Source organism: Jaculus jaculus, chromosome 1 (assembly GCF_020740685.1).
Source record: "Jaculus jaculus isolate mJacJac1 chromosome 1, mJacJac1.mat.Y.cur, whole genome shotgun sequence".
NCBI lineage: Eukaryota > Metazoa > Chordata > Mammalia > Rodentia > Dipodidae > Jaculus > Jaculus jaculus.
In genome coordinates this window covers 23,216,913-23,228,617 of record NC_059102.1, presented here as the reverse complement: position 1 = coordinate 23,228,617, position 11,705 = coordinate 23,216,913, and the positions used below count along the sequence as shown (strand labels likewise).

Here is an 11,705-nt window from a genome sequence, read left to right as displayed (position 1 = left end):
AATAGCATGTAAAGGGTAAAGAACTCTATAAATTCAATTGAGTTTTAAAATTTATTTAGTGAGTAAGAAGGTTGTACTCTTAGGCTCCCTCTCCCCACCCCAGTTCTGCTGAGGGTCTTCTTTGGTGGGGTTATTGGTATCATTGTGGGGACCAAGTGGCCTCAGTCATTCTCTGTGGGGGGAGGGAAAATGGGACACAGTGCCTCAGGCTATTCCTACCCACCTTGAGGCTCTTACAATGTTTTCTCCCCCTCTTCTGCCTATATTGAGTTTTGAGGCATCTAAAAGATGGTACAACGGTACTCAGTAGAGAGTAAATATACAACCTAGGAAACAGGCTCATTTGGAAGGACTGGATGTATTCAGTAATGGATCTGTCATTGCAGGTGAGGAGTGCTCCTTAGCTGGAGGAGCAATTTTCAAAGGCCTGGCTAAGATGCAAATGTTTTTGCTTCCATTGACACTTTTCATGCATGAACATAATATAATTTGATCATAAAATCTTCCTGCTCTCTTATGTTGTCCCCATCCCCTGCCCTTTACATTGAACCCCTTCTTCCCAGCTAGTCTCTCTTATCATTTCATGCCTTTGTTCCCACTCCCCCATCAACCCTATCAAGTTGTCAGTGACTTCCATATTGTGAAGGTCCTGTGGAGGTAACAGCAACTGCTGTGAGGTCACGAAGCGGTGGCCACTTAACATCAGAAGACAGTGTCTCAGGGTACTCTTTGAAAATATTTTAGTGTTCAGATGCTTCTTAACTTATGATGGGTTGTATCTTGATTATGATCATTATGAGTTGAAATTATTATAAGTTGAAAATGAGAATACATCTAACCTATAGAACATTCTAGTTTGGCCACACAAGTGCACAGATATTGGTTATTTTCCCTCAGGATTGTGGATAACTGGGAGGTATGTTTTCCTACATATAGCCAGCTTGGAGAAGAGATCCAAATTCTAAAAGTATAGTTTCTATTACATGTGTACTACAAAGTTAAAAAAAAAAACTTGTGAAAGGACTATTGTAAATTGAGGACTATCTGTAGTTCACTCTAGTTTATATATATGTGGTGCCACACTTTTTCCCATTTCTACTCTGAGAATTTCTCTAGTTCCTACACTCTTGTACCTTCCTCTTCAAAAACCTTTTATTCATGTGTGTGTGTGTGTGTGTGTGTATGTGTTGTATAATGTATGCATGTGTATACAGACTTACGTGCCCAGTGCATGTGTGCTGAGGCAAAAGCAGAATGTCAGGTGTCATCTATCACTCTTCTGTTTGGTTTCCCTGAGATGGAGCCTCTCATTGAACCTGAAATTTCCATGGCCATGCCTCACTTCTTATATGGATATTGGGGACTGACAGGTCCTTATGCTTGTATGGCAAATGTTCTTACCTGGTAACTCACAGCTCCCATCTACTGAATGCTCAGGATACGTGTGGCACTGAGCTGCTCAATGGTGTTGGTGTGTTAATGGTGCTAACCCATCCTCCTCTCTTTCTTCCTCCCAAGCAGGAAAGTTTTCCTGCTGTCTTCTTTCCTCTTGGCAGTGATAAGATTGGGGAGGATGTCACGTGGGAGAGCCTGATTGTCTTCTGGTATATTATTCCATGGTTCAGTTACTAAATAGGTTTCTTTGCATTTTTCCCTGATCTGTTTTAAATGTCAGTCTCTGTTCTGAGGAGCCTTTCAGTCTGCAGGTTTGTGATTTATTTACAGTTAGCACATTGCTCGGGAGATGAGGATGGGCCATTTGAAGAAATGTGGGTCTGCTGAGCCTCTGAAAGAAGGGCGGTTCAGAGAAGTTTCTGCAGGAAGCAAATAACTTTGTCCAATTTAATGACACTAGAGCCTCAAAGGGACTGTTGGCCCTAAAATTCTTAATTCAGAAGTTTTAGAGAATTCCAAGAAAGGGGGAAGCCATTTATCTCTGTTTTATTTGCTATTAAGATGTGACATTTATATTTAATTTACTGACAAACTCTATTACACTTTTAAACATCAGGCTTACTGAAGCATACTTTATATAAGATAAAAGTCACCACTTTAAGGTTTACAAGTTGACGAGGTTTGACAAATGTACACAGTAGTGTGGGCTCCACAACTGACTACTTGAAAAGGCTCTTTGTCCTCCAACAGTTTGCATGTTCCTTTGTAGTCCGTCCCTTCATCATAAGCTATGCTTCCCAAACCACACATCTGTTATCTGTCTCATGAATTTTTAATTTTGTGTAATAAAAATGAATGGTCGGGATGGGGAGATGGCTCAGCAACTAATTGCACTTGCTATCAAAACCTGCTGGTTCAGGTTCAATTCCTAAGCCAGAAGCAAAAAGTGGCAAAGGCATCTGGCATTCATTTACAGTGGCGCGTGCGCGTGCGTGCACACACACACACACACACACACACACACACACACACACACACTTTTAAAAAATGAATGACCACATAAATGGAAGCTCTTTTTCTGGCCTCTGTCACTTAACATAAAACTTCATAAGTGTACCCATGTTGTTGCATGCATTAAGAGCCCATTAGAAAAAGGTTCTAAATGTGCTTCGTTGCCTTGGAACACTGTACTAACATTTGTTTATCCACACCCAAGAGGAAGGGGATTGCATGTAGTTCTTACCCAGTACAAACGAGTGTCCATGAATATTTCTGAACAGATTGTGTTTAGGTATCCGGTTTCATCTTACTAGTAAGAGGACGGCTGGCTTGTACGGACAATATCTGGTTAAGTTGATACAAAGTGGCCACATTGTTTACTAAAGTGGCTGTTTCAGTTTTCCATTTCTACCAGAAGTGTATGAGGAGCCCAATTGCTCCACACCTCCATCATCAATGACTCTTTTCAGCTTTAGCCACACAAGTGGATGATGGGAACATCTTGTCATGTATTAGCTGTTGTATTACATTTTTTTCTGAAGTGTTCACTTTATCTTTTAGGGTCCCTGATTCCTGTATCCTGTCTATGAAATCTTTTTTTGTTGTTGTTCATTTTTATTTATTTGAGAGTGACAGAGAGAAAGAGAGAGAATGGGCGCACCAGGGCTTCCAGCCACTGCAAACGAACTCCAGACGCGTGAGCCCCCTTGTGCACCTGGTTAACGTGGGTCCTGGGGAATCAAGTCTCGAACCGGGGTCCTTAGGCTTCACAGGCAAGCGCTTAACCTCTAAGCCATCTCTCCAGCCCCTGTCTATGAAATCTTGAGTAATCCAGTCATAGAAGTCTGTCTTATTTTCTTCAAATCTGTATCATGAGACTTTGTAGTTAGATCTATTTATTATGAGATTTCTTTTCTTTCCTCTTGCCTTTTAATGTCTCCTCTCCCCTTCCCTTCTCTTCCTCCACTTGATAGAACCTTCAGTATAGCCTTAGAGTAAAACTTTTGAAAGCAGAAATTCTTCTTTTGTGTCTGATTTAGATGGAAAACATTGTCTTTTATTGTTGAGCATAAGTTGAATCTTCTCAAAGACGGCTTGTGAATACACTCTCTTCCATTACACTGTTCCCAGTGCTTATGTCAGGTGTGCAGATGAAACTTGTTAAATGTTTTTATCATATTTTGAATTGTCTTTTTAAATATTTATTCATTCATTCATTCATTTATTTATTGGAGAGGCAAAGAGTATAGCACACCAGGTCCTCTTTCTGCTGCAAACAAACTCCAAATAGATGTGCCACTTTGTGTATCTGGCTTTACATGGGTACTATCGAACCTGGCTTTGCAAAGAAGTGCCTTTAACCACTAAGCTATCATCTGTGAATTGTAGTTTTATTTTCATCTGTTAATGCAGTGAATTACCTTGGTGGATCCTTAAACTTTAACTGATCATCCAATTCTGAGTCAAATTCTAATGTGGCCATGATGCATTTCTATTCTCTATTTTGTACATTAATTGTATCAATAGTGTGTTAAAGATTTCATGTGTAATTTGACAAGAAATATTGTCATGGGATTTTTTTTGTACTGTCTTTGACTAATTTTGGGATCATGGAATCACTTGAATAAATAGTAACTTTTATGATATTTCTGGAGGAGATTGTGTAAACTGCATGTTTTTTTTTTTTTTTGACAAAGAATTCACTAGTAAAGCTATAGAGGCCAGGAATTTTCTTGGATAAAATTTCTTCGTATGGTGTCTGTATGTTTACATGTGTGTGGGCACACGTGCATTGGGATGTGCATATATGTATATGTACTTATGTGTGGAGGCCAAAGGACAACCTCTGTAGTCACTCCTTAGAAGCCATCCATCACCTTTAGAAACAAGGTCTCCCACTGGCCTGGAGGTTAAGAATTAGGCTAGACAGGCTGTCCAGAAAGCCCCCCCCAAAATCCTCCTGTCTCTGCCTCCCAGTATTGGGATCCTAGGGATGGGCTGCCATGCCGAGCATTTTTATGTGGGTCTGGAGATCGAACTTGGGTTCTCATGCTTGCAAGGTAAGCACTTTCTTGTCTGAGCTATCTCCATAGACTTCCTTGCTGAAAAGTTTTATACTTCAAATTCAGTTTGTTGACAATATGTTTTATTTTAAGTGAGCTTTGGAAATCCATGTCTTTCATAACTTCCTATTTCATGAAAGTCACTGGATTTACTTAAATAAAGCTATTATTCATATTCTATTATTATCTTTCAAAATTTATGCTAGCTTTGATATTTCTTATTTAATTCTTGGTATTGTTAATTTGTGTCTTCTCATATCTTAGATAAGTTTAGTGAGGCATTGAACTCTTCAAAGAAATGAGTTTTTTTCAATGACATTCTCACTATCTGTTCTGTATTATTTCTTTATTTCTGCTTTGGATGTAATTTCATGTTAATTTTCTAATTTTGTAAGGTGGAGTCTTAGTTTTCTTCTTAAAGTAATGCATTTTTAATTTAGTATTATTAATAATAATAATTAATTTGAGAATTAGACAGAATGAGCATGCCAGTGCCTCTAGCTACTGTAAACAAACTTAAGACACATGCATCCCCCTGTGTATCTGGCTTACATTGGTCCCAGGGAATTGAACCAAGGTCCTTTGGCTTTTCAGACAGACACCTTAACCCTTAAGCCATCTCTCCAGCCAAGCAATGCATTTTTGATATCATAATCTTTTCCTAAGCAATGCAATAGTACTATCTCATAAATTTTTATATCTTATAAAAATTTATATTATTTATGTGACTGAGAGCAAAGTGGCATTCCAAGACTTCTAGCCACTGCAATTGAACTCCACATGCTTGTGCCATCTTGTGCACATGTACAACCTTGTGTGCATGTGTCACCTTGTGCATCTGGCTTACGTAGGTTCTGGGAGTTGAACCTGGGTCCTTAGGCCTCATAGGCAAGTGCCTTAACCGCTATGTCATCTGTACAGCCCTTGTGTTTTTATTTTAATTTGCACTAAGATGCTTTCTAATTCAAATTCATGCAACCTTTTTCTTTCATTTATGAGTTATTTAGAAGTGTGGTATTTAAGTTTTAAATATTTGAGTACTTTTCAGCTATCTTCCTATTACTGGTTTCTAGTGGTTCTACATGGTCCAATCATAGTTGGGATAATCTAAATCCCTTCATACTTGTTGAGATTGGTTTTATGACCCAGGGTCCTTTGGTGAATTGCACTTTAAAGGATGTGTTTTCTAAAAGAAATGATGACATCATAAAAAGGAGACTAATTGGGAAGAAGGATGGGATTCAGTCTAGGGGGATTTGGGAGAGGGAAAAGGGAAGGTGTTGAGAAGGGGTTATGATCATGATATATTGTTTATCTTCATGATGTTGTCAATAAAAATTAAAAAATGGAACGTGCTTGCTGTTGTTGGGTATAGAGTTACATAGAAGCCATTCAGGTGTGATTAGTTGACATTGTTACTCAAGTCAAGCATGTTTGCAGTGATATTCCACTTCTTGTTTTGTAGATTGCCTATAGAACAAAATGGATCTCTTTAGGTATAATTGAAGGTTTTCTTATTTCTCTTTTCATTCCTCTATCCTTTTGTTTTTCAAGGTAGGGTCTCACTCTAGCTCAGGCTGACCTGGAATTAACAGTGTATTCTCAGGGTGGCCTCGAACTCATGGCAATCCTCCTACCTCTGCCTCCTGAGTGCTGGGATTAAAGGCGTGCGCCACCATGCCCGACTTTCATTCTTTTATTCATGATTCATGTAACTTGAAGCTTTATTATTAAAGATACCTATTTAGGATTGTTCAGTTTTTTAATGAAATAATTACTGTATTATTGTGTAGTTTTGTTTTGAAATCAACTTTTGTAGTAGTGTAATTATTCCAGTTTTCTTTGGTCAGTATTTTCATGGTTTGTCTCTTATTATCCTTCCTTTAACCTATGAACATCATTGATTTTAAACTGAGATTTTCAGTGTCTAGTTAGATCTTACTTATTTTTATTCAATTTGATAATATCAGCTTTCAATGGGACATTTTAGACTATTCATGGTGAATATTGATACAATTGAGGTTAAATCTACCATTTTCCTGCTTACTATGTTGCTTTCCTTATTTTGTTTTTATTAGTTAAAATTTTTCAATTTTAAAATAACTTCAAAGTTATTGAATAGTTGGAAAAATGATACAAAGAAATTCTGTGTGCTTCAAGGCTAAATTTATTATGTACTATTATTTTGTCATATATGCATCATCATGCTTTTCATCAATATGAATATATTATTGTCTGAATTTTTGGAACTATTTGACAGTAATTTTCATATATCATGTTCCATTATCCATCAACACCTCAGGGATATTTTATAAAAACATGAATATTCTTATACAGAGAATTTCAGATTTAGGAAATTTAACATAAAACAATTCTTTCATGTAACTTGATAGGATCCAGCTAATGTAAAAATATTATATGCTGTAACAGTAAATTTTTTAGCATTCTCCCTTTATAGAACCATATGTATATATTTTAGATGTTTCTTTTATCTCTTATATTCTATTCTACACTCTAAGCATTTCTTTTTTTCTCACTGATTTTATTTTTAAGTTTTTTTTTTAAATATTTTTAAATTTATTTATTTGAGAGTGAGAGAGAGAGAGGGAGAGAGAGAGAGAGAATGGGCATGCTAGGGCCTCCAGCCACTGCAAACGAATTCCAGATGCATGTGCACCCTTGTGCATCTGGCTAACATGGGTCCTGGGGAATCAAACCTTGAACTGGGGTCCTTAGGCATCACAGGAAAGCACTCCAGCCCTAGTTTTAAGTTTTTTTTTTTTAAATTATTTGGGCCTTGTCCGTCTTTTTTGCCCATTCGAGGACGCCTCACCATTCCCGTCGGCCTCCAGCCCATGGTGCTGACCCCCATTACCATGCCTTCAATTAAGTTGCAAAGTTCTGATGGAGAAATATTTGAAGTTGATGTAGAAATCGCCAAGCAGTCTGCGACCATCAAAACCATGTTGGAAGATTTGGGAATGGATGATGAAGGAGATGATGACTCAGTTCCCCTACCAAATGCTAATGCAGCAATACTAAAACAGGTCATTCAGTGGTGTACCCACCATAAGGAAGACCCTCCTCCTCCTGAGGATGATGAGAACAAAGAGAAGTGGACAGATGATATCCCTGTGTGGGACCAAGAATTCCTGAAAGTTGACCAAGGAACACTTTTTGAAGTTATTCTGGCTGTAAAATACTTAGCCATCAAAGGTTTGCTGGACGTTACATGCAAGACTGTTGCCAATATGATTAAGGGGAAGACTCCTGAGGAGATCTGCAAAACCTTCAATATCAAAAATGACTTTACCCAAGAGGAAGAGGCCCATGTGCTCAAAGAGAACCAGTGGTGTGAAGAGAAATAAAAAGTTGTGCCTGACACTGTAACACTATAAGGATTGTTCCAAATACTAGTTGCACTGCTCTGTTTATGATGTTAATATTAGACACACAGTAGGGAAATGCAGCAGCAAATCAATTGTATTAGCATAATAGTGTCCTTGCATGTGTAGTCTGAGTACAGATTCCAAGTTAAAGGCGGAGTTCCTTCAAGTGTGGGCGAAAGTTGTCTTTCTTTACTGTCAATAAAACTGAGCTACGGGTTCTCTAGAGAGAGTGGCATCTTGGGCTTTTTCTGTCTTCTGTAAAGCGATTTCTGCCTGGTTTATTGTCTAGTTAACTTCAGTGAACTTTTCAGAGTTGCCATTGTAAATAAAACAACTTATGAGAGGGGTTTTGTAACAGAAAAACTACGATCTTTATTCAAGACTTGGAAACTGGAAGCAGGCAACTTGAAGTTAATGCTCTGACTGGAGTTGTTAGGATGTCTCCAGCCTCCTGAGCCAAGCAGAGCACTGCTCATGATTAGCTTGTGTGTAGCTGAGTCCTCTTCATTGAACCTGAGGACTGGGGTTTGGTTTTTCTTTCCATATTATTTTTTTGGGGTGGATTTTTTTAAATTTTTAGTCACAGCTTTGAATATGTTGCCTAGAGACTTAGTTATTACTCAGTCTGCGGTTTTGTGGGGAATTGTAACTAGACAATTAGTTAGGTTTCAACTTAAAAAAACACTTAAAAAATTAAAAAAAACCATTTTATTTATTTGAGAGAGAGAGAGAGAGAGAGAGAGAGAGAGAGAGAGAGAGAGAGAATGGGTGTGACAGGGCATTCAGCTGCTATAAACAAACTCTAGATGCATGTGCCACCTTGTGCATCTGGCTTATGTAGGTCTTTGGGGAATTGAACCTGGGTTCTTAGCTTTGCAGGCAAGTGCCTTATCTGCTAAGCCATCTCTCCAGCCCTTATTTATTTTTTAAAAAGATTATAGTCTTACATCTCTCTCCTGCTCCATTTTACTGAAGGTCCTCCTCAGTGGGGTTATGGGTATTCACTGTGGGGTCATGAAGGCCTCAGTTAGTCTCTGTGTATAGAGGTGACCATGTTCTTACATCTTTTTCACCCTATCTTCTACAATGTTCCCTAAGCCTTAGGAGTCATTAGCAGGCATTAGTGTTGAGTTTTCTGTAACCTCTGGATTTATGCTTTAGTGAGACCACAGTGTCTGTCACCATCTCCCTGGAGCTGGTTGTCAAGCTAGCAATGAGAGCAGTGCTTGGGCTAGAATTGCTGCTTCCTCTGCAGTGTCTCCAGGGCCCAGGTAAATGTGGTAGAGATGACACATCTTAGGCTGAGCCAGTAGATTTCTTTTTGTTTTTTGTCATATTGATGGGTCTTGGATCCCCCTAGTGTTTTCTGCCATCTGTAAGATAAAACACATTCTCCATCCACGACTGAGAGATGCTTGGACTAAAGGGGATAAACATAACTCTTGAGAGGTATTTTGATGTGCATACCCACTCTTCCTAGCTAAAAAGCAGTGGGGGAGTCTCTTTGGAGTCTGTGAGTTTCCTGTCCATAGAATTCTTAGTTGGTTCTCAATACCAGGTATGAGTTCTTTCTTGGGAGCTGCATGGGTTAGCCAATGGGGAGAAAACTTCCAGCTTAGTATCATCCTGATCTCTCTATGTCCTGAAATGGAAGAGTATTTTATCTTTAGCAATGGGGATTTACCATCTATATTTGATAGGTGACCCAGAGTAATGACAACAGTGGCCTCAGTAGCCTCTCTAACCAACAACTCATTGTGAGGCACTGAAATGTATCATTCTGCTTAGGTTTTAGTGAGTGTGTTTGGTCTATTAGTTGTTTTTCATTAATACTTTTTACTTTTGATTCCACTGCTTTTGTTCACATTCATATTTGCTATCATGCTTTCACTCTAGCACTATCTTTAGATTTTAATGGTGTCTGCCTTTTCTTCTTAAATTTATATTGGCTTATCCGTGCTGTATACTTTTCCTGCTAGAACCTTTTAATAACAGCCACTTGAAAGGTTTTTCTAACGACTGAGCCAAGCTCAGGTCAGACTCTGTTGATTGGCTTAACCCTCGACACTCGATTCCATTGGATAGTTTCTTTTAATCTTCTGTGAATAAATTGTTTTCTAGGCACCTTGAATGACAGAATACTAAGGGAGAGGCAGATATTATCTGTGTGGAGGTGGAAATGTCTCAGCTGCTCTCAGTCCTTTGATGTGAGTTATCAGCCTACTCAAGAGTTGAGCTCGGTCTGAGGTTTTTTGCTTTTTTTTTTTTTTTTTTTTTTGCCCCTAGTGCCAACATACACTTTAAGTTCTCAAGACTGCTGCCCCATAGGGCTTAGCATAAGTGAGAGGGGAACAAGGAGTCCCTGCGGATCAGACCTGGCAGCAGGCGGGGGCTCAGATGCGAAGGCGCCTCCCTCAGCTGGCAGATGGGGGCTGGCAGGTGGGGCTTGGGAAAACAACATCCACAGCAGCACAACCACAGCGAAACAGATGCAAGTGGCTTTGCGGCCGGCCTGCTTTCTGAAAACCAGGGCCGCTTCTCTCCCGATTGCTCAGCTCTTCTCCAGAGGATGGCTGGACCGTGAGCACGAGCACGGGAACTTCTGCTGGTGCTCCCCTCTGCTGCTGCATCCTCTTCCAGTTTCTCAAGCTGGTACCGCTACTTGCTACTTGGTGGTCACCATGGTAACAGGAGAGGCACTCGCCTCCCAGTCCCTGTCTGTCTCCGGGATCTCAGCAGACAATGTTGAGAGAAGACTCCCCTCCAGGCGCCAGGATGCTGCCTACACGGGGGCTCCTGGACTTACGCCTGCTTTTGAGGCTCCCTGGAGCTGCTTGAGCCTGTGATGCCAGGCCTGAGAGCCTCCGCAGCTGCTGCTTGTGCTGGGGTACTGGACCCATACCTATGTCCTGACCTGCTCCCTCCCTCCCTCCCTCTCCCTCTCCCTCTCCCTCCCTCTCTCTCTCTCTGTGCTTGGATTGGCACCTGCCTCAGAGGAAGCCCCGAGCTCCTGCTAGGTGGGAGCCGACAGTTCCTGCTTCAGGGCCTCGTGACTGGTCTGGCGAAGGAGCCTGTGAAGGACTCAGAGCTGTAACGCCTTGGTGCTCTCTTTGTCCGCAATCCGCTTCCACCCAGCGATCGAGCTGTTATGCTTTCGTGTCCTCTTGGTCATGAGCCCATCGCTACCAAGAGTCAGTCAGGAACCGCCCCCTTTGCCCTCTTAGTTTTCTCTTCGAGTCTAGTTGGATTCCTGGGTAAATAAACCCTCATTTGTTACCTTTCCCTTTCTGTCCATTCTATTCTTGGGTAGCTAGACAAGACTCAGAAGAAACATCTTGCATTGCATAAGCCTGATGGGGCCTATGGGGGGGGTTTCTCTCAGAGCCCCCGCCCCACCCGCACAGTCCAACAGCTCAGGCACCGCACCCCTGTGCCCTTCTCCGCCTGAGCCAGGGCACTGTTGCTCAAGGTGCAGCGTGAGTTTCATGGCAGGAGTGGGAAGAACCCCTCTCCCTTTGTGCCAGCCTCCTGTACTCACCTCCCGGGTGCTGGTGCTCCAGGTATGCTCCACTGTGCCCAGTTTCTATATGGGTGCCAAGGGCCCAAACCCAGGTCTTCATGCCTGTGTGGCACCTGTTTTCCTGACTGAGTCATCTACCCTTCCCAGGGGTGGGTGATCGTGATTTGTGTGCTGCATACATATACAGTGTAGTATTATTCAATCATATAGAAGACTGGAACCATGTCATCTGCAGAGAGATGGATGTTATTGGCGATCATCTTGGGAAATAAAACTGACAGAATTAAGGTGTAGAAAGTGGCTATTAGAAAGATAAAGATTACTAAAAGAGAGATAAGT

The 11,705-nt window shown here is 40.7% G+C and overlaps 1 protein-coding gene across 1 annotated transcript; it reads left to right on the top strand.

Moving 5' to 3' along the window:
• The first annotated feature begins 7,333 nt into the window (after nucleotides 1-7,333).
• On the top strand, nucleotides 7,334-7,825 carry LOC101613246 (S-phase kinase-associated protein 1-like). The gene has a single exon (XM_045142081.1). The coding sequence runs from the start codon at nucleotides 7,334-7,336 to the stop codon at nucleotides 7,823-7,825; it is 492 nt and encodes a 163-aa protein (XP_044998016.1).
• The last annotated feature ends 3,880 nt before the right edge of the window (nucleotides 7,826-11,705 follow it).

Coding starts and splice junctions, on each gene's coding strand:
- LOC101613246 (XM_045142081.1), top strand. CDS start 7,334: ATGCCTTCAATTAAGTTGCAAAGTTCTGATGGAGAAATATTTGAAGTT.